The 24,334-nt window shown below is 36.5% G+C and overlaps 1 protein-coding gene across 2 annotated transcripts in view; it reads left to right on the plus strand.

Moving 5' to 3' along the window:
* Window positions 1-593: 593 nt before the first annotated feature.
* LOC102224326 (cadherin-10-like) overlaps window positions 594-24,334 on the plus strand; it is a 40,791-nt gene continuing 17,050 nt past the window's right edge. The window contains exons 1-3 of one of the 2 annotated variants that reach the window (XM_023326831.1): window positions 594-779; window positions 7,853-8,177; window positions 19,588-19,882. In XM_023326831.1, coding sequence (XP_023182599.1) covers window positions 7,968-8,177; window positions 19,588-19,882 — 505 coding nt within the window. In that variant the 5' untranslated portion in view covers window positions 594-779; window positions 7,853-7,967. The remainder of the gene's footprint in view (window positions 780-7,852; window positions 8,178-19,587; window positions 19,883-24,334) is intronic. The other variant, XM_005803631.2, reaches the window with a different exon arrangement.

A 24,334-nucleotide genomic window follows, 5' to 3' on the forward strand; every position in this document is an offset into this window, starting at 1 on the left:
ATTCTCGCAATTTCATGACCGTATTTTGGTAATTTTATCATTTTATTTATTCTCCACGTTTCTGTGGTTCGATTGTGCATTCACACAGATGTTATATGACTCTCAGTGGGCCGCGCTGTATGCAGACGGATTGATATGCATCCAGCATGTAATGAGGAGAGATGACAGAGTGCCTGGACTCTGTGTGTGTGCACCTGCCTCACGCTGGCGGCCAAGTCTACGAGTCGAAGATGATGAAGATGAAGCTAAACTGGTCAAAATGAAACCCACCTTCTTCCCTCTCTTACTCTGATTTACAAGTTATGGCCTCTTTCTCCTTCATTCCTCCGTCATTGAGGGAAGATTAGACGTCAGTCGGCGCTCTGGTTCTTCTCATCCCCCTTTATCTGTAACTTGTGAATGGCAGCCAATCAGGGGGCAGAGTCGCCTCCGCCTCGGTGACATCCACCGACGGGATTGATGCACTGCTGGAGGAGGAAAGAGAAGAGGAGGGGACTGTGAGAGATGATGGAAAGAAAGAAGGAAAGTGTGGACGAAGGGGAGGAGGAGGAGTAAGTGAGTGAGCGAGCGAGGAGGACCCTCTCTCTCTACCTCTTTCTCTCTCCTCCACACACACACATACACACACAGTCCCATACACATTCGCAGCAGCTGTGCCGCTGTCAGTTCTGGAATGTAAGCGCTGCCGTCAGGAGTCCGATTCTCCAACCGCTAAGCGCCGAGACGGAGCAGCGCTCACTCAGACACACAGATGGATGCTAAGCAGAGCAAAACCAAAGGTAAAGCAGTTCGTTTTCTCCTCCTTTCTCCTCATCCATCCATCATATCTCATCTACATGCTACTTCAACCCATAATCACGTCAAGATTTAAAAAAATAAGACTGAAAACTCCTCATGAATCCATCTTTTTTTTGTTTCTGCAGCTGTTAATTCAGATTAAGCATGACACCTGTCACTCATCCCTGCTGGTTTTTTCTTTTCTTTTCGTTTTTTTTTTTTGTGTGTGTGTCTACGCACATACAGCAGGTGTTTGCACCTGTTTGACTTTCTGAGTCTCCACAAGAAAGAAAGTCGCACTTGTGCTGCAATTTGATGGAGAGGTGGTGTAGCGTTCATATCTCTAAAAAAAATAAAAAAAAAAATAGCTCCAGGTGTTTATTTTGGACATGTGCTCCAAAGCACAAACTTAATCCAACCCTGACTGGCTTCATTTTTTATTTTTTCCTCACTCTTAAGTGACTTTTTTTTTTAGGGGTTGACAATGCAATGCTATTACAGTTGGTGCAAATTAGAATAGAAACTGCTGCATGTTTCACTTTTTAAACATGAATATTGAGTCTTTTTTTTTTCTAATGAACCCCAAAGAAAGTCAAGCGAGAATGTCTTCTTCTTCTAAATAATACACAGGTTGGGTTTCACGCCACACTTTAACTGTCAGACTCTTTTCAAGAAACGTCCAGCCCAGACGAGCCGGCTGTGTTGGAAGTGTGCACTGTATCACAAAATTGCTTTGAGGATTTCAAAACATGAGTAAAGCTCGCAGAGGTCTGCCAAAGACTGCAGCCACACGGCGTTGAGAAGGGCTAGGGCGCCACCAAGTGGAGGCATGTGTAACTGCAACTGCAACCCCCCCCCCTCCCACCACCAACCCTGTCCATTTCCCCCCTCCCCCACCCCCAGGTAGATTTACACTCTGTCCCTGCAAGCAATCACTGGAGTCACTAAACCTGCCAATCAGATTGCAATAGTTTGGAAATCAAACCTCGCATAGTGTTTTTTTTGGTTGTTTGTTTGCTTATGTCAGTCTGAGTTATGTTTTTTTTTTTTTTTTAAATGTGTAACCCAAATGCATGACCTTGTCATCTTCTTCTCTGTTTTCTTGTAATCCGAGACCTTCACTGCTGAATATTGCTCCACATAATACTTGAATCGAAATAGCCGGCTGTTTCAAATTGTGCGTGGGAGTTTTTGGATTGTTGATGCCTAATTATATGGTCCAATCCTTACATAACGCTGCATCTGCTAATAAATACATCTATATACGAGTATATTTATAGCTCCATTTTAAGATTAAACTTCATAACACCAGCAGGCATGTTAAATTTAAAGAAATAGATGTTTTTGAGGTTTATTCATTTGGGAAATATTCCTTCTATCATTGCCTCACGTAAAAACAAAAGCCGTATTTTGATTTAGGTTAAATATAAGGAGATCTCAATATTAAATAATGAATAGTAACATTAAAGGAAATACATATAGTGGAGAAATTAACTAAGTTTTTATTGTGAAAAAGTTGATTCTAACCAGGAAATCTCTATATTCAAGCTCAAACTCAAAAGTAAAACCAACAGACATATTAAATTGAAATAAATTTCTTTTTGTTAAAAAAAAGAAGAAAAAGTTTGGGTTTATTCATATGGAAAATATTTCTTATATCATTAACTCAAGTAATGTCAATTAATAGGACCTCTTACTACATATAGTGGAGAAATTAACTTTCTCCTTTAATTTTACATTAGAAAAGTTTAATATATATTGGAAGAAATTGGCAAACAGCTTTTAATATGAAGATGTCACAATAACATCCAGTACTTTACTGGGTTTAATTTATGACTTTGTTTTAATTTGCATTACATTTTTGTGCAAACATTGAAAAAAAGTGAAAAAATATATTTAAACCCTTTAAACGAATAGAAAATAACACCACTAGCTTATTTGAAAACTTTTAGCATGAAAAAGTTGATTATGATCAAAAAAATATCTTCACTGGTATAAGTTTAAACTAGAAAGTAATACCAGAAGGCGTATTAAATTAAAAAATATAGATGTTTTTGAAAAAAATACGTTTTTTCTAGGCTTATCCATCTGGGAAATATTCCTTCTATCATTGCCTCAAGTAAAAATGCTGGATTTTGATTAAAGTTAATTATAAGAACCACTTGATATTAAATAATGAATAGAAACATGAAAGAAAGTACATATAGTTGCGAAATTAACCTTTTCTTTAATCTTAGACTGGATAAGTATAATCCAGATTGGCGGAAAGTGGCAAACTGCATTAAACATGAAGACACAATAACATCCTGGACTTTAGTGGATAAACTTGGATGTTTGATTAATGAGTTTAATCAAGATTTGTTTTAATGTAAGTTAAATTTTAGTGCAAACATGGAAAGAAAGTGAGTAAATATACATTTAACGCTTTAATCGAAAGGTTTAGCATGACAATTTTGATCATAACCAAATAAATATGTAAAATATGTTTAACAGCACATTTATTTGGTACAGCAAGTTCTTGAGAAAACTTTAAGCTTTGTTCAAGACGTAAAAGTCGTTAAACGTTTAAACTCATTCTTTGAATGCCAGGAAGATTTAGATTTAAAATAATCTTTTAATTGGATCAGCTTGTTTCATTTAACTGAAAATAATAATGTTTTAAGCCTAATCTGAAAGTTTTTGGACGAGTTGAAGTTCTACTGTAATGCCAAAGTTTCTCCCTGAAAACTGAATATTGATTTCTTTACATTATTTTATCGTCTTTTCAGAGAATCCTTTGTCATTTCCTATCAGAAATCAACTTCTTTGTTGCATAAAAACTATTAACTCTGGATCTGCCAGGGGTATGAACAAATTTGAACTTTACTGCATATATTTTACGCTTCTAAAACCTTCAATGAAGGCTTACCTCAAGAGCATACTGCAGCTATAATTATTGTACTTCTCGAGTTAGAGAATCCACAAAAGTGCTTAGTTGCAGAGCTCAGTTACGGTTTTTCTCCCCAAGCTTGCATGTTCATTTTTTAGGACGGCATGTGCATGAAAATTCATATTCAATGTTGCAAAGGCTGCGCTTTTTCTTTTTTTTTTTTTCTTCCCAGGAAGCAGATCCTAATGAACAGCTCGTTTGTATCTGATCAAAGATGTTCTTATTCAGCAAAACAAGAATGTATAATTTGCAGATTAAAGCAATGGAGCGCGGTGAAGTTGTTGCCAGCCAGCCGGAATGCGTAGTTGCCAAGATTAAGAGAAAACATTCAAAGACAACCACCCATAAAAGCATATTTAACAATTTGGTCCTCTCCACATCTGTGTGTGTTGTAGTGCCAAGCCGAATAAGCTCCCTACAAGTTAATCTAGTCATAAACAATTTCTTTTAATGCGCCCCGCTTTTTTAATGGGCTGAATAAGTCGAGATAATTCAGCTCGACCCTATAGGATCTGGCGTGGTTTCAAGCGCGCTCATTCATCCTTTAATGGAGTGTTTGGAAGAATTTTTGAAAAAGAAACACTGGCCTAATGCTTAATAGGCACGCCACATCAAAGATTAATATCCAGAATGCCATTAAAATCTCAAGGACGGGCTGGAATGATAATTAGAAAATGCAATCACAAGCATCAGACTGGATTAATTGCAAGGCGGGCGCTTCCCCTGATTTCAGCAGCATTCGTGTCACACTTATGTCACATTTCATACCTACTGAGAAATGTAGCACCAATCAACATGATTATGGCTTTAAGTCCTGGAAAACTACAACACTTTGGACTCTACTGGACATATAACGCATACTCAGGGCCGGACCAAGGCTTTTTGGCCCTAAGCTGATTTTTATTTGGGTGGCCCCAAATACTAACCAGATGCTTTATTGTTCCTAAGCTGCCTACTATCATTAGCATCATTGTATCATACCAATAACATGCTTTGTTGTTGTTATACCTTTACTAATAATGTCACCGAGATGCGTACTTTTGATGACTTACATATACCACAACATATCATACTTACAAAAATATCTTTAAATTCCCCGATTTAAATTATGCTAATTATTAGGAAAGATATTCAAATAGTTTGTATTTTTAATTCTTAGAACTAGAAGTTTTGGTTTTATTTGTATGTTTCATTTAAGACATTAATCACTTCTTATTTAAAAGTACTGAACTGTCTTGGGCTAAGTTTACACAGCAGGAAAATCCAACTTTTTAAAGGCAGTCTAAATGGCCCTATTCATATGTTTTTATTTATAGTTTTTGGGTTTTGCGTTTTATTTTGGATATTTAAAATGTTTTTCCACTTCCAGTGTTAACTGGTTTGTGCAAAATTAAAGTAAGCAGACTTGCATTAATATGGCATTATCAATATATTTATTGAAAACCACCTCAAAACAACAATATTGCTTATCGCAGTAATTACTGGGACAATTTATCATCCAGCAAAATTTGTTACCGTGACGTTGCACTTTCAAATTCAGATATATCCAACTGTTTTCAAAGCGTCTTCAGTCTGACATGAGACATGCGTCATAATTCTGGACTAGAAAAAGTTGGACGCGGTAAATCAGGATGTAAACAATGGCCGAAAATTCTAATTATGAAATTATGAAAGAAGTCTGTCACTTCAACGCTTTATAATCCCACAACTCTTAGCTCCGACTACGTCTCCTAAACAGACTTCTCCACAGAAACTGCGGTCAATTCTTCACAAAAGCACATTAGACTATGTTCAAACTGCAGGCCTTAATGCTCAGTTCCAGCTTTTTTGTGAAATCGGATTTTTATTTGCGTGGTTGTTTATACTTCCAAATATATGCAACTTGTATAGGATCTTCTGTGTGAGCTGCAAATGACCTGACAGTGTCCTGCATGCGCAATGACCTCAGTGTTTTGCCAACCACCATAAAAAGGTAGCATTTCCATTGGTATTTCCGTAAACAGAGCGTTGCTGTGTGACGTTTACATTCTTCTACGCATGCGGACTGCAATTAAAGTCGTAAACGGTTCACCCACAAGTCTCATTGCGGTCATGTTTAATTAGTAGTATGCACAATCACACACAAATAAATAAATAAAAATGAAAATTCTAAATTGAGCATCAAGACCTGCAGTGTGAACTTAGCCTCAACAGTCCCAGAGTTACACAGAGAATGCTTTTCAGGATAAATCTCTAGCTTCAGCCTTCACAAATGGCTTTAAAGAGAGCAGAAAGATTTATTAGGATTAACTCCCAAAAGATGGTAAATTATGCATGCACACCCAAATTACCTGTCAGGGGCCATTCCTGCTGGGGATACAGCCTTATAGTGAGGTCTTGGAAGAAGACTGCCAATAACAGAAAACAGCTTATTTGCAGATAAAAGCTTGGGCAGCAACTGGGGATGATTTTTGGCCGTTCCTTATATGCTCATGTGGATTCACAAAGTTTTTGATGTGGGAACAAAAATCAATTACTTTACCCTTCAGTTAAAGGAAGTAAAATAAACTAGAGCTAAAATTACGAGGAGTTGTGAAAAGAGGGTAGAGATTAAAAATGAGACTTCCTGTGAGCAACGCGATCCATTTTCACATGTTAGAGAAGCTGCTCACTGCAACGGGGTGTGAAACGAGGCGTATAAATAAAACGTGAGTTTGAGAAAAAAAAATGTAGGGTTGTGTCTGGGATTTTTCCCCCCTCACATCTGACGCACTCGACTCTCAAAAATGCCTCTTTAAGGCTATTTAAGTGACTCAAGTAAGGGTAGACGAAACGAACTTAAAGTTTTATTGCGATATTTGGGGTTACATTGTGACAATAAATCAATAACAATATATATCACGATAGACACATTGATACACATCAGTATCAATAGATAACACGTCTCAAAGATTATTCAATCATTTCAGAAACACACAGGATTATGGGAGACGTGGCATCAACTAACTTCCTCACTCTCTGGTTACCTAGCAACAATCTGCTTGTAACAAGCTGTTACAAGCAGTTTGTATACAACTTTGTATTACCTAGCAACGACCTGTTGAGTAACTTGCAGTAGCAGTTTAAGGTTTCTCATAACTGCTTAAAGATAAAATACAACAGTGTGGAGTGAAAACTGGGGATAAAACAGTAAAGTTTCAGGTATTTAAAAAGAAACAACTAATGAATAATTCTTGAAATCTACTGATCCAAAATGGTTATATCAAAGGACTATTTTATTACTCCTATTTTAGTCCCACAAACACAAATACTCTTCTTAAAAACTGTAATATGCTCAAAGAAGTGACTGAAATCACTAAAATGCATGTAACTCCATTTAATCATATTTTCAAAATTATTGATATTTATTGATGTTCTCATGGAACAAACAGTGGAAAAAAACAGTAAAAATAGAAATCCTGACAAAACGTGGACAGTTTTTTAAAACATAATTTGGAATTTATGACAAGAAGTCAAAACTATTATTATTCTCTTGACCCACTACCACTGAAACATTGATGTGTATTGATGATTTTGATTATGGCATTTGATCAATTACAATGTTTGCTACTGATTTCTCAAGTTTTGACTTTATTATTATGATTTTATGATGCGAAGCACTTTGAACTGCCTTGTTGTTAAATGTGTTATAAAAATAAACTTGATTATCAATGAATGAAAAAAAATTAGGCCTTCAAGTTAGATATATATTGAAAAATTGTTCTTGTTTTTTATGAGGTTTCCATCAGTTTTAAAATCCATTACCAAAGACAAAGCATTGACATTTTTATGTCATGAAAAATATGCTTGTTCATAGGCTTGTAAATCATATTTGAATATGTTTTTCATTTATTTTTGTATAACTCTGAGTACATTTGAATTTAGACGAGATTCCAGCATCAGATTAGAAACTTTAAGGCTTAACACCCTCATAAATAAATCATGTGAAAGACATATTTTTCCTTGGTGTTGTCATATGTTCTCCAGCTACTGATTTTATGAAGCACAAACTGATGTTACGATTGAATAAATTTAGCCTGAAGCTTGTGGATACAAGAGCATTCTTGTGCTGTAATCTGCACAAAGTGTCACGAAGTCCACGCTAACTGCAGTTCTCTCTCTTCACAGAAACCTAAAGGACACGAGTGAAAGGAAATACAATGCCTGTTCTGCCAAGGCTACCTTCCAGCTTATTTCCATAATTCACAAATCATTTTGGACATTTCCCTGCTGATTGGATACCATGATAGGCAATCAAGCTCTGCTCCTGTTGATGCTCTATTTCCTGTGGCCCAGTACTGCCCTGCCTTTCATTACTGGGAATATTGGGAATCTGTTTGGGATGCCAGAGAGTGATGGGAAGGTTCTTCAGCGTTCCAAACGGGGATGGATGTGGAATCAATTCTTTCTGCTCGAAGAGTACACGGGAAATGACCATCAATACGTTGGCAAGGTAAAGTGTCCAAGTGCATTGTCTGCAGAGTAATTATAGCTGGTTTAGCTTGTTGGGCTAGTGTTTGATGTAATTGGGAGGAGATGGATGGGCTGCCAGTAGTCTTGATTGTTACGGGCAGAGCTAACTGGAGCATTCAGATCCACATGAGTGCATACCAATGGCCTTTCCAGCGCACTCCTAATCCAGTTAAAAATTACAGTTATACCTAAAATCAAGCTTCCACTGATGGAACACTGAAGAATATCATCTGGTATCTACTATCCATTTCTCTCTGGATATTAAAGTATAAGTTGGAGAAAACTTACGTTACTGTTGTTTGCAGTTGAAGCTAGATGCTTAATGAATAAAGACATTTTCTCAAGTTAAATTAAACTGAACTTTTCTTGTTTTAGGTCAGTTAGAATCACTAAAATTATTTTTATATGCTAAATGCCTGAAAACCTAGGGATTTTCAGGTTTTATTTTATAATTTTTTTACCTATACAGTTGTATTTAATTTGAGCAAGATTGTTATTTATCTTAACAGGGTTTGTTCAGATGGTTTCAGTGTCTACAACAGAGACAAAAACAATGTAATATGTTGTGAAAACTATTTAAAAAATCATAGTACAAAAAGTTTATAGGAAATTCACTAGTCTTTCAGTTGTTTCGTAGTTAGCTTAAACATGCCCAAACTCCGCTAACATTAGCACGAGTTAACATACAGGAATATGTCCCGATTTATACAGAAATACTGATCAGAAACCAAATGATACGACTCAGTAGTTAAATAATATCCTTAAATCTTAAAAGTCAACAACATATATCCATTAGAAGACACATTTACTGACCTGTGACAGAAAAGATGAGGCATACATGTTGAGCTTCTGTTAGCATTTAACAGGAAGGTTTATTCTTCTGCCTGTGCCCATAAGCCTTTTCTATGTAACCAATGCAACAGTCGCCCTTAGTGGCTGGATGTGGAGTAGCATTGAATAACTGAGATAAAACTAACATTATCACAAAGAGAAATTGAGGATACAGACACAGACCAATCACCTGGATCTCTGACTTCCTCACAAACAGACCACAGTTTGTGAAACTGAAGGACTGTGTCTCTAACCAGGTGGTGAGCAACACAGGAGCACCACAGGGAGCTGTACTCTCACCACTCTTTTTCACTCTCTACACTTCAGACTTACAGCACAAGTCAGACCTTTGTCACCTACAGAAATACTCAGATGACTCTGCGGTTGTCGGGTGTATCAGAGATGGACAAGAAGCTTAGTACAGAGATCTAGTGGACCGCTTTGTAGCACGGTGTGGGAACAATCATCTTATCTTGAAATGAGATGACTGTAGGTTTCAGGAGAAACAGCAGGGTTAGATATAGCCCTATTTCCATCATGGGAGAAGAAGTGGAGGTGAATGGGGAATGTAAATACCTCAACCAGGTTTTTGCCTGGACAACAGATTGGACGGGACACTTCTTGAGGAAGCTAAGATCATTCAGGGTTTGAAGAAAGATACTGCAGATCTTCTAGTCTGTTGTTGAGAGCGTCATTTCTTCTGCCGTCATCTTTTGGGGCAGCAGCATTAGAGCGAGTGATTTAAAAAGGCTCAACATGGCTGGTTCGTTAATGGGGACGACTGCAGAGCCTCTGGACGTGACGACGCAAAGAAGGATTCTTTATAAAACTAATGAAATTATGGACAACCTTGACCATGCTCTTCATAAGACTGACTTAGAAAAACAGTGTGCCTTCAGTAAGAGGCTTCTGCAGATTCGCTGTAATATAGACCGCCACAGGAGATATTTCTTGCTAACATCCTTCACTATCTACAATAACTCTTTGAAGAATCTGAATTAATAAGTTACAACAACATTTAATTTCCCTTTGGGATCAATAAAGTATTTTTGAATTTGAATTCTGATTGGTCAGAAATCAACAACAAAACACTTGTCTTTTGCAGCAGCCATTTTCCACGGCAGTGAAACCAATTGACCAAATGTGCTGAAGCTCAGCTTGGGTTGCTAGGTAATGGACTGGGCTTTGCAGGGGTTGCTAGGTAACGGGCCAGGGTCACTAGGTGAGAGGGCAGTGCCTGCTGAGTTTTCTGAAATGGCTTATTTTCCAGACACCAAAAAACAAAATATTGTTGCCAAAATCCAGCTGGACTGTTTAGAAGCAGTAGAGACTCAAATGGAAAAGTACAAAAACGTACAAATTTGCATAATACATCCCTTTAAAACTGTTTTGCAGGGGGCATTCTCTTGACCAGTCATCAAAATTAGAAAAACAAGAGACTTTGTCTTTGTAGTAAGGTCTTCATAGGTCAGAAACTTGTTCCACAGAAAAAGCTGCTTACTAAAAGTATGATAAGGAGGCTGGACACATTATCAGCATGAGATTCAGGTTTGAGATCAAATTTAAGGACTACAACCGATCCGAGGGAGTTTTGGGACAACTCTTCTCATCTGCAGTCCCGGAGATCAGAGTGGTTCCTGTCAGCTCACCGTAAAGACAGGCAGCATGGTGGAACGCCGCCGTTATCAACTCGGAGAGGGAAATGAGGCGACTGTCAACACCCAATTTTCTCAGAAGAAGGCTTGCTTTCATCAGGCACCTCAGTCTCCGGAGAAAACAAGTGTCTCGTGAAAGGGTTGAGTGGAGAGGGGTGGGGGGATGACAACTTCCTCTGCAGAAACTATCATCCTGATGTGGGTGAGGAGAAAGGTGCAGTGTATAATAAACAGAAAAGAGAGACAAAATGGAAAGGAAGAAAACATATCAATCAAAAAATATATATGAATTCACTCTCTGATATGTGATGATGCAGCAAAGAAGCTGCCGTGAAGTATAAAAGGAGCCATCCGGTGAATCATCAACGACTTTTCCTTTTTTCCCCAAACTCTTTGATGCCTCTTGGCATCCAACTTTCGTGGCAATCACATTCGCCGTCTCCGCGCTCTCCTTGTGTCTAAAGTCATTAAACTGTCAGAACTTCATGACGGTTAAATAATTTACAGGTGGCGGTGGTGGTGAAGGCTCTGTGTTTCTTGTTTTACAGGCGGAGGCGTGGCGATACGCATCGGTAAATCTAACAACAGCCACAATCTTCTGCCGGTGACAGAGAAACAGAACGACTTCATAGAGGAAGCACGAATACAGGAAAAAGCATATTATTTCACTGACAAGTTTGATAATAGCAAACTTTGAATTTAATTATAAGTCTATTCAATCTCTTAAAACATTATGACTCATCTTGAACAGAGGAGTATTCTAATTTTGACTCCATTCTCTGATTTCTCCCCAGTGGCTATCACCTTTCAAGGCAGCCAGATTGTGAGATTCTCGAGATCAGGATCACAGAGAATCCATTTTACCTCTCCAAGCTGTATAGAGCATTTATAGTGATGCCTTTGTTACAACTTATTCAGATTTCTGTTATTATCTATATGGGGTTTTGAATAGGCATCATCAATAATGCACATGTAATCTACATAAATCACAGCAGATAGACTTCTAGTCCACATCAGAATACATTTTATTTTACTACTTATTTTCAGGTCTTTGTAGTGTAAAATAAAAAATGAGAACAGCCTGTTGAATATTCAATGTTACATTTATTTACTGAACATAGAAAAAACCCTTGGTTTCATGTATTAAAAGAAATCAACAAAAGGTCAATTTTGAGTCAGGAAAATGGACTTGCATTCACTTTAAAGAATCATTCAAATGATACATTTTTAGAAACAAAAAAGCCATTTTATTTGTAATATAGTTTTATTTGAATTGTTTTTATGGGTGAAGTTCACAAAAAAATTTAATTATGTAAATAACCTCAGTGTGATCTTACACAGAAAATTATGCGTGTAGTTTTATAAAATATAAAAATTCAAACTATGTTAAATACCCATGTAGTTTTTACAGTTGTGTGTAGCAACATTTTAGTGTTTGTAATACAGAAACAAAATAAATGGAAAATGTAACAAACAGAGGAAAACGTGTTCAGGTTGAATGTTTTTCGTATTTCCCATTTACCACTTGAATTTCAGGATGACCGCCATTTTTAAAGATGGCCGCCATTCTTTAGCATTTTTTGACCAATTATGGCCATAAAATTTTACCCATTTTCATAACTTGGATTAACTTTTTGTTACATCATGTGTGTAATATTGGTCATCCTATTCATACAACTTTAAAGTGATGATATGTAGCAGAATCAGAAACGGAGGACTTTGCTGTTTGCGAGTCTCACGCCAGTCATCAAATGGAAGAAGAAGATGTGTGGCTCAGACTGAGAGACAGTTGTCTTAATGGTTAGCATTAGCTTCCGGTAATTTTTCATGTGTTAAACCATTTTGGGTTATCTTTCGGTAATTTTTTGTGTTTAATGTTAGCTTCTGCTATTTTTATGTGTATTTAGCAGTTTAGCACTAGCCTATCTAAGATTCTTCTTTAGACATTTAGTGGTTAATGAACTTATCTTTTTGGCTAGCTGTGCCCATCACTGGCAGTAACCAGTGCCGATTTTAATGCAAACATATATTCTCCCTTACAACCACGGCGGCCATTTTGAAAAATGCGCAAAAAGATCAAGAAAATACATTTGATTTCCATGATTTAAAATATGTAGGCTATGATTTAACACTAAACATATTTATCTAATTATAGATTTTACTGCAATTAGATAAATATTAATTTTCCATGACAGACACGGTGGTCATTTTGAAAAAAATATATAAAATGATCAGGGAATGCAATTTCTATAGGTCCAATTATGTATATATAATATGAAATACATAAAAAGTACTTGTTCCTCAGGCTGATATTTCAATTATAAGACGTAAGTGAAATAATTTGCCAGTGAAACTAGTACATTTTCTATCAATATTAAGAAATATTTTACATAAAACAAGCTCTTATAACGGGCTGAAACGTAACATGTCAGTTAGTTTAGTCTTATTTGAATTGTACTAAGATATTTCCACTAGAGACTAGACAAAAAAACTTGGCAATATTTTGTGTTTTGCAGTGTCAAAAGACTTGGGTTGGGGACTTTGGAGTGGAGGTGAAAGACTAAAGATTCATCTGGAAAGTCAATTATCTAAAATTGACTTTTGGCTCATCTTTGCGATGATTTTATAGAAACTTTGTACATCTAGTGTCAAGACTTGAACTTGACCTCAAAGACTGTAAACTTGATTAAGAGAAGAATATGAATTTGATTCATTACAGTGTTATTTTTAAGGAACATCGCGTCTTTCCTTCCCCCATAATTGCCCATTACATAATTGACATAAATTATGCATTACATACGTTGTGCAATTATGTAATCACAAAGTTGACTGCAAGAAAAAAAGAAGCGAGACAGAAAAAAAGAAAGTAATGAAACTGCGAAAAGAACTCATGTTTTGTACAAAGCGATCAAAGCCTTGATGGTCTTCCACATAAAGATCACTTAATAGCCTTTTGCAGTGCACTGTGGGAAACCTTGTTTATTTCACATTCAATCAAACCTCTCCAATCAGCCTTTGCACGCTCGCTAACTGTCACTTGAGGTTGATTTCTTGATTATGGCAGTGAAACTAGATGTAAAGAACTGTCAGTCTTTTATAGCCCTCTGCTCAGCTGAAAGGAAAAGCGGTGCACTGCTGCTCCACAATAATGCTTATCGCAGCGTTCAAAAGACACGCAGTTTTCAGGCTTTTGCGTGCCGAATGCTGCTGACAGATACCAGAAAATGACATAGACAAACAATTACTCATTCTGTTTGTAGGATTTGCAACCTTTTACCCTCTGCTTTGTCACAGCTGTCGTCGTGATTAAAAAAAAGCACGGCGTATCTTTTGGTCCACTCATATCCTATGCAATCAAGTGCAAAACCACCGTCCCATCAGAAGAAAAAGGAAGAAAAAAAATCTCATTTTAACATACTTTGAGAAGGCCATTAGTGAGTATGAGCTCTGTGCTGTCTGCAGCTGCGGTGGCCTACTTCTTAAGCGAGGCTGTGAAGTGTGAACACTTGCAATGCTGAGCAATACAGCCGCAAACTTTGGATTCCGGAGCACTGGAGTGGTGTGTTTGAAGTGAGCTAAATCCTATTAAATTCTTGGTACACTGCATTGTGCTGTGCCTTGTAAACAAAATGTGCTGGCCTAAATTAAAATATTCAAGGTAGCTTGCTTTGTTGTGCTAATATTTGGACAATAAGCATCCAGGGGAATTCGGAAAGGAAGGCCTCGTTTGATAAATTTTTGCGTAAGTAATGGAAAATCGTAAAGCGCATTAAGAGATACGGCGTGCTGCAACTTTAACCTGCAGATGTGACATTATAGCACAGTAAAGAATCACAACCCAGGTCTTAAAAGGCGCAGGGAGAGAGAGGAGAAAGAGTAATTATTCTGCATCCATTCTGTGCTCTATTTTGCTATCTCCTCTTTGCAGCAGCGAGCAATGCTTACCAGAGACCTGACAAGAATTGCCAATGATTTTTTGCTGCTTTACTGACAATTCCTCAGTGTTTGTGCAAAGCGATTTAACTCATCAAGGCTCTCCTCTGTGCTTCTGTTGTAAGGCCTTGAAGAGGCTGTGTTTGTGCAACGGGGCCTTGGAAGACGAGCTGCTAAGTCTCTGCAAATATAGTGCGGATGTGCTAACATTTGATTTTCTAAGGGGAGGCTGTGCAAAAACACTTTGTGCCACACTTATTCAAAATTACCAAGGCGTTTTTTTCCAAGCTGTGCAAACTGATATAGATTTAAGTCATGAATATAGATTCACGTGTCAGAGAAAAGCCGCACACTTTGGTTTGTAGTCTTTAAAGCGAGGGAGTTTTGAGTTTTTGTGGTATTATTGGATAAATCTGTGTTCCTGGCACATTTTGAAATATTTCATACTATCACTGTTTGCACAAATGTTCCTTGTTTGCAGAAGCTCTTAGTGAGAATTTTAGCAAGCAAGAGGACAAAAACAGGTTATTACCTAAATGTTTGGTGTTCACTAATCAGGCTACTGACACGTGACATGAACAACAGAAAATCTCTTCATCATGGCAGCCGTTAGCCGTTAGCAGGTCGGCTAAGTCAGGCAGCAAAATAAGGCTCTCAGGGTTCCGACCCAAGCCAGAAAAATCTGAAACTTAATGATGTTCCACAAAGAAAATTTAAAACTTTTTAAGACCCCATTGAATGGAATTTAAGACCTGCGTCCCTGTAATAGATGTAAAAAAGCTAGCTAGCTAGCTACCAAGGGTATGTTAGCGGTAGCCTCAACCGCCTGGAGTCACAGCAGCTTGGCTGTGAAATAACATGAGGATATGCTGGATTTATTAGGTTGTCCTGCTGCTCAAAATTGGCTTTGTTGGTGAATATTTGTCTTCTATTTTTTAAAATTTCCCAAATATTAGACCAGTTGTGGTTTCTGTCACATCTATGCACCTTGTTTGGCTTATTGTGTCGGGCGCATTTTGCACTTGTAAAAAGCGGGTGAGTATTTACTTACTAGTACGTATCTGAACTATGTTTGATCACATTTGTCAGAATATTTGCACCACATGCCTAAAAAGTTACTGCTTTACAAAGATGCTGCACCCATCTGTAGCCAAAGCAAACATTTATTGTTTTGGGCCTAGCTTGACGCATCGATCTTTGATTTAACCACTAAGCATAAGGTGCAATGATGACAAAAACATGTAGCTATACAGCTGTTCATAAGGTCAGCCACAGGAATTTATCAATCTTTCACATTTGTTCAGACTTTGTTTGAGTTTTGCAAAAGGAATAAACTCTATCCTGATCTTTAGTGACAACGTTGAACCAATTTTTTCCTATTATTTTCCACCAAATCTTTTTGTCCGCAGCACATTCTTAATGATAGACCCGACACTTTATCGCATGTTTAGTTTCTTAAGTTAATGGGCATTTTATTTGGGACAAATTGCATCTACTGATTAATTAGTTGCTGAGAAACCCACTGGTTTGTTTGGCGGGTGGCATCTTTAAATATTTTATTAAATACAAGCAGCATTATAGCTGCAGTCAATAACTGCGTTCGTTCACATTACAAATGTTTGCAGAGTTAAGCTATAAAATAATTTCCCAAACTTTTGACATCTCATAGAATCCATCATCTGAACATGGAAAGTCAGCATTAAACTTTCTTTGTTGTGTTAAAAAGTTCACTTGGGTGTGAAAACTTTCACCAACACTATTTAAAAATACAAGTTTATCTAAAGACTGATGGATGTTTTTATGGAAGCATGTTTGCTCTGTTGGTAAAGTACAGGAGTCTTTGATGGCTGCTTGTTTGTTATTCTCATATTCATTTTTATTTTACAGGATTAGCAACACAGACAGGGAAATATGGTAATGATCACATAAAAAAAACAGTGCAAAATATAATCAAAAGCTTTAGAGGGAGAAAAAAAGGCAACTCCTGTGGTCTGAAATTCTTCTGGCCTAATTAAGAAGAAGTCTGAAGAGTCCCAGTTCTGAATAACGTTGATGAAATATGTTCCTCTCATGTTGCTGAGGAGATCAGCGTCCTCCTACGCGCAATATCCAAGATAAACATTTGGTTTCAAAGTATAGGATGAAGGATTACTGTTGAATTATGAGTTTTTAAGAGGGAGAAGGTGCTTCTGTGTTTGTTTCTCATTTATTTTGATGTGTTTTGCATTAACAAATACTGCGCACTGTTGCATTTCTAGCGCCGGCTAATTTGCAATTCCTGTCCTCCCCGTTTGGCTTTTTATCTGGAATGAGAAGCCTGTTTTGGGGGCAAGAAATTCATACAAATACTCTCCTACCTGCTTAAATTATAGTCAATAGCAGCAGGAGCTTTTAGATCCATAGCATCCCATTTTAAATCCTTGGTTCACTGGCCTAAAGCTCAGGAGGGAATTCAAATTCACAACAATGAATAAGTAAACATACAAGCGGACTGATATTCTTCTTTAATAGACTTGGAATAATAGGGTTCATCTGCATGAAATTTTCTTCAAATACAGAGCCAAATGCCGCGCATATTGCTCGTTTGAACTTTACGGCGTCTTGTTTTCGAACATCGTCCTCGTTCCCTAATGCGGCGGACCAGCTTGGCGTTGCGTTTTTTCTGATTTCCATCCAAAAGTTGTGCTGTTGGCATCGCTCCTTCCGTACGCGGGAGAAAAAAAAATAATTACTTCCCCGCGCAGCATGCAGGCATTAATATTAATAAGCTGCCGAGGTACACTCCGCGTCCCTAACTCCTTGTCATTTAAAATGTGAGCCCATGAGATAGTGCTCTAAATATATCTGCTGACAGATCCAGCGCAGTAATGAGCTTGAATCAAGTGTCTGTCACAATATGGCGCCATTACTCCTGGCCGACACCGTCAGGCTCTTCAAGGTGATCAATGGGTCAGAGGTGACTAATTTTAGCAATTGTTGCTCTGGGTCAGATTTTTCTCATTTTTTTAAAAAGGCCCAATCTGGGAGAGAAATCGGAGCATAATTTGACCTTGAGTAATGAGCGATGGCGCCCTCGCCGCAGTGGGAGGCGAAGATTTAGAGACCAAGACTGATTCCTTGGTGGGTTTACATCATTATTTCATCGCTCACAAGGGGTTTCTATGGAGCTTTAATGCACCACCGTGAAACAGCTGAAGAATATTCGAAACGATTTGAAAGGACGTTAAAACATTTGAATTAGGCATGAGTCGCATGAATTTCTGATGATAACGAAGCATATCAGAATACCATAAGTGTAGTAAGTAAAATAAGTAAAACTTTAATTAAATAGCACTTTTTTAGGTCCCAAACCAAGAGAAAATTAGTTTTAGTGCAATATGTGTTCTGTGTCAAGCCCAGAACAAAAGGAAAAGACACAAATCTTTGGTGAAATTGTGACATTTTATTGTACTAAAATGGAACATTTGCAGTTTTCTGGAAGTTTCAGATTTGTGATGCATAAAAACTGAATTCTGCTTCTCCATGTTTGGAGGCCTGAAGGTTGATACAACAAGAATAGATCTTTAATGTAAACCACTGAATAATTTATAAACTAATAGAGGAATTTAAAGTTATTCGCTGAGCAACAGTGAGCCAGTGTAATAACTTTAAAACTGGAGTAATGTGCTCTGTTTTTGCTTGTAACTGATATTTTTAGGCAGATCTGTGAAGACACTCATACAGTAATTATTCTGACTAAAAATAAATACATGAACAAGTTTCTCAAAATCTTCTTGGGACTTTAGTGCTAGAAATTCTCTTCAGGTGATAAAAGGCTGACTTTGTAATTGTCTTTATATGCCCTGAAGGTTAAAGTCCAAGTCCATCATTACACATTAGAAAAATAAAAGAGCCAGTCTGTTGGACCTCTTAGATTGGGGTTATAAACACAATCTGGCTATTTATTTTTAAAGGCATCAGAAATTAAAAACTATGATTTAAATAGCAATGTTAATGTTTCAAAGATTTTATTTATAGACCAGATGTAGGTTTGTAAAGCAGCCAAGGAAATATTCCAGTACTACAATGTCAAATTGAATTTACAATTAAGCATTTATAGTTTTAAAACCTGTGGAACATAAAGGTAATAGAACTAATTTATACTCAAAATTGGGACTGAAACGATTAATCGGATTAATTGTGATTCATCTGTTAATGAAATAATCATCAACTAAAGTAGTAATCAACTACTTGTTAATTGTTAATTGTTGGTTGCAGCCCTACTCCAAATTGCTGCAAAAATAAAAACATAGCAATGCATTTCCAACAAACAGAATATTTATGAAAATATGTATTAACCTACAGACGGATAATAAACCAATAACAATATATATTGTGATAGACATGTGATGAATATCAATACCTATTTCAAACAGAATATTCAGTAATTTTACTGATCTCAGATCCAGAACTGCACTGCATTCTGGGAGATGCAGGCAGAAAGTGTTTATTTAGCTCGACCTCTCACAGGTTAGAAAGGTTGGTGGAATCAACTACCTCACTCTCTCTTTGGGTTCAGGCCTTATAACTGCTTAAAAATAACAGCGTGGAGTGAAAACAGGATAAAGCAGGAAAGGTCACGCCACTAGTTTGTATGGAAGAGGACTAAAGAAAAAAGAATTCTGACTTTTTTCTCAGAATTATACATTTTTCTCAGAATCCTGAGATTAAAGTCAGAAATCTTTGTTTTTTTTCAGTGGCCCTAATCTTCTTCCAAATGTTTGGCAGTATTTCAAATTTTTAGACCAAGAAACGAAGAAATAATTATCACTATTGACTGATGTAATATGCTTATATAGTTTTTCAGCCATATTGTCCAGCTCTATATTAATCTTATCATTTCCATAACTAAAACTGTTGCCTTTCGGTCCGACAGAATTACTTTCTAAAATTTGTTCTCTGTATTGAACAAACTTGTCTTCTGATTTCCAGCTGCACTCTAATGCGGACAAAGGCGACGGCACCGTGAAGTACGTCCTGACCGGAGACGGGGCTGGCAGCCTGTTTCTGATCGACGAGAAATCCGGAGACATCCACGCCACCAAGCGGCTGGACCGGGAAGAGAAAGCCATGTACACGCTCCACGCCAAGGTCGTGGACAGAACCACGAACACAGAACTCGAACCCGACACCGAGTTTAACATAAAAATCCACGACATCAACGACAACGCGCCCAGATTTGAAAAGGAGGTGTACTATGCCAGCGTTCCTGAAATGTCTGAAGTTGGTGAGTTTTGGGTTTTTTTCTGACAGAAAGTATTTTTACAACAAAATACAAAACATGCAGGTTCATTGGATTGTCAGAAAACACGGTCCCAATCTGACAAACATTATGCAAAGTCACCACAAAGCATGAATCCCTGAATATGGCGGAATATGAGAAATTCTGATTTTCATAATGTCCTCTAATTGTTAGAATATACTGAAAGTTTGTGGTTATGATTCTGATTGGCTTTGGATTGACAAATGTTGTTTTTGCATAAGTCGAATGTTATTTTTTCTGTATTATGAAGTTTTTATTGTGCTGCTGGTTCCATTATCTTTTTTAAAAAACTATTCTCATAAACAAGATCATGAAGAAAACAGCAGTTTGTGAAAACACACTGGACATGACCAAATATTGTCTAAAGTAAAAATTATGTTGACTGATATTCATGACAGCATATTAGGGTCGTTGTTGGCAGAAAAAGAAGCAAATTTCCACCAAAAAACTCAGAGATTGAGATTAATCTCAAATTTTCTAGAAAAAATAGTTAATGTCTGAGCTTCAGAAGTTGAAAATTTGCAAGAAAAAGATTAATATCAAGCATTTTTAACGTTTTAAATGCAGAAATTTCCAAGTGTCTTTGAGAAAATATCAAACTTTTGAAAAAATTTTAACATTTTTCTAGAAAATGTTTAATTTTTTTCACATAAATGTAAAAATTTGTGTAACCCAGAAAGTTTAGAAAATCTGATATTAATTTCAAAGTTAAAGTGAATAGCAAAATAACATACATTGTTTTGTTTTTTTGTTTATCATCAATAACTGAAGTTTATTGTGAAAACAATTAAAATTAAATTAAAGTCATAAGAATTTTTTCTTGATAAATGAGAGCTATAAAAAACTATACAAAAAATATATGCATTTGCATTTAAGATAAAAATACTTTTGTCTGTAAATGAAAGTAAATCTCTTTTGGAAGATTGCCAGGCTGGGACTGGTAGTTTTAGCTTCACTACAGGAATATGCTGTTGCTTTCGAGGTACTAAGAAGTCTTAAGTGATGAAATGAAAAGTCTGTGGAATGTGCCAATTTTATAATTGATTAATCGTCAGAATAATCGATTAATCGTTAGTTGCAGCCCTAAAATAGACAGAAATCTGCACAGACGGTACCTCAAAAGTGTTGCAGACAAACAGAAAACCATTCCATTTTACAGGGAAAGTATTTTGTCACTCATATTGTGATTAATATTAATAGAAAATACATCAAAGCTGCCTAAAGGTAAGTCAGACTTTTCCCCATATTATTAACTTTATGCTGTTAGAGCATGGGTCCCTGTAAGTTTCTTGTACCAGAAAGTTTGCGTTAGATCCTTTGGGCCCTGTGGATTTGCAGGATGGTTTCGCATTGCTTCCCGCAGATGCCATTAGATTGCGTCAGATTTGGATTTATTGAGGTCGAGGGCTTGGATGAGCACCTCCGTTCTCTCTTTCTGTGTTCTTTGATCCCTGCCTACACCGTTTTGATGATGGCCTCCTTTGCTATTTGGATGAACTGCAAGTCCTAGGCAAACATAACATAAACTTTGCTCATTTTACAGCCCAGCAGTCATAATGTTATGGGTGGTCAGTGCAGAATGAATAGAATATAGTAAGAAGGAGTGTTGCAATAAGCAATAAATCAATTATTTGCATGATAAATTAAGATGATGTAGAGTTTTTCTCTTTTTTCTCTCTTTCTACCAAAAATTGGATGACAAAATTCTTCAGTTTGATGCTTTGGTCTCAACTAGCCCTTTTTTTGAAGGACAACTTTGTTTACAGAGACTTCATAATTCATTTAATTTGTTCTGTTGTTTTGTTTATTCATTTAAATTGTCTCCCAGTTCCAGTGTTAACCCTTATTGGCCGAAATAAGTCGCCAACTCTGCACCCTAACTCCGCCATACTTTGAGTCATCTGAAGCCGTTTTCAGAAACGGTTTTGTCAGAAGCGTTTCTGAAAAGGTGAGATGTTGCGCTTTCCAGCCAATATCGGGTTATTACGGTAATTTCACTCCTGCCGTTGCAGGGAGTATGTTTTTCTTTGGCTTACTCTGATGAAACGCTCTTTTAATAGGCAGTAAATTGCGAAAATAACTGCTAGAGATTGAAAGTTCCAGCTGTTATGGAGAAATGGGAACAAATATTTACTCAGGACATTTAAAGAACTTCATACAATTAAAATAAGCAAAAATATATAGACGGAGTCTTGAAACTTAGGCTAAGGTTTAAATGTTCATTAGAAATTCAACCTTATTGATCGTTGAGGATTTTTTTCCATTATTAATCCATTAAAAATGGTTTCAGAACAACAGTATTATTATTTATTGCAGTAACTTATTGTCCAGCTTTTATCGTGACTTAATGGTAAGGCAGCTTTTAAATGCAGAGGAGACAAGTTACTGTGATAATGTGCAGCTTTTCTGCAGTTTTCTGACTGCTATGTTTGGTCAGCCTCATTAGGCATTCATAATGAGTAATGCCATTTGCCATTTTTAATAGGCAGCTGAAATATTGAAAGTTTAGATTGTCACAGTCTTTCCAATTAAGTGTTTGCTTCATTGCACTCCATTCGAATTCAAGTAATGGGAATAAATCGGTTGGCTTGAATATAAACAAAGCTTACGAAAATAATGCATGCAAGCTGAAATCAATCCTCAATTACGAAGCTGCAAATTAATACACAGGAGCAATCAGGGGTAAATCAAAAAACCAATTGCCTTTATGACAAATAACAATACTCAATTTGGAATTCATAAATGGGTGTCCTCAGTCTTCCCAGCTGCACAGGCTGCAGGGGAGAGGTGAGTGTCAGGGTCACCGCTACTCATCTGTGGACTAATAAGCTGCCTCACATGTTGAAACTGAACACGTTACTTTATCAAGGCAGCCAGCCATGGAGAATCAGCAACCCCCTCTTCCCTTTACGCTATCGGTGGAGGAACTAAGTGAGACAGATGTTCAGGGGATCATTAGTATGCACAGAGACAGTCAGACCCAAACAGGACATGGCAGAGGTCTCCTGAATGCCAAGGACAGTATATGCAGTGTGGGTTGCTGAAACGCTCGGCTGGATAAAGCGGAGTTTATTACTGAGGCGATTTCAGTGTTTGGATGTCTAAGAGGAGCTGAGCTCATTGTAAGCTTCACTTATTTGGGTTGTTTTTACACCATGAGATTCTGATTGTGTGGTAACCTTGAGCAAAAATGGTGGGATGTCCTATTTATTATGGTTGTCAAATAAAAAAAATATTCTAAACAAAATAATCCTTTTATTAGCTTTCGTGTTTGAAATTGTACAGCATTAATTTTGAAAATACACGAGCCACTGAAACAAAAGATCAACTTCAAATGTTCTCCAAAGTAGAAATCTTGATAAACCCTGAGCCCGACAAAACCAAATTGGAACCGATTAATTGATTAATCATCAGCATAATCGATTAATTGGATTAAAACAATGCCACATTCTGTAGGTTTCTCCATTATACCACATTTTTATACATTAGAAATACATTAAAAGATGCAAATAAACAGTTCAGTTTCTTTTCTGAATAAGAAAATAACCATTTATATTACCAATACCATATTTATTATGATTGTAAAGCAAAAAATAAAAACAAAATGATTCTTTTATTTGCTTTCATGTTTGAAATTGCAAAGCACTACTTATGAAAATATGAGCTACTGAAACAAAAGGTCAGTTCTCAAAAATTTGCAAAAATCTTGATGATCCCAGAAGCAGATGTGACAAAAATGGAACCGATTAATCGATTGTTCTGTCAATTAACAGATTAATCGGATAAGGAATTTGCCGCATTCTTTAGATTTTTCATTTCACCACTTCAACATTTTTATAGAATATTAGAAATACATTAAAAGATTCAAATAAAACAATTCGGATCTTTTTTTAAAAATGAATATTTTATTGCCTAAAATCTAATTTATGTTGCAACCACTAACACAAACTTGCATCTCATCTATTTTAGGTACAATAGTATGACTTATTATTAACGCCACAATAAGAAAATACATTTAAAAAGTTGTAGTATTACGAGAATAAATTGTACAAGAATAAAGTTGTGATACTACAAAAATAACTGTAATATTACATAATATGACATTGTCGAAATATGACTATTCTTATTACAACTTTACTCTTTTACTTTTTATTCTCATATGACATTCTCATAATATTACTTTACTCTCCTAGCATGTCTATTGTTGTAGTATTTCGACTTTATTCTTGTATTGTCTTATTCTGATAATATTACCACATTAACGTCGTAATATCACGACTTTAATTTTGCATGTTTGTTCTCATAATATTGTGACTTTATTCTCATAATTTAAAAAAATTCTTAGTGTGGCCATAACACATCATAATATATTTAACTTGAATTAGTTTGTCAAAATCTATATTCAACTCTTGTCCT

Source organism: Xiphophorus maculatus, chromosome 21 (assembly GCF_002775205.1).
Source record: "Xiphophorus maculatus strain JP 163 A chromosome 21, X_maculatus-5.0-male, whole genome shotgun sequence".
In the NCBI taxonomy this organism is placed as follows: domain Eukaryota; kingdom Metazoa; phylum Chordata; class Actinopteri; order Cyprinodontiformes; family Poeciliidae; genus Xiphophorus; species Xiphophorus maculatus.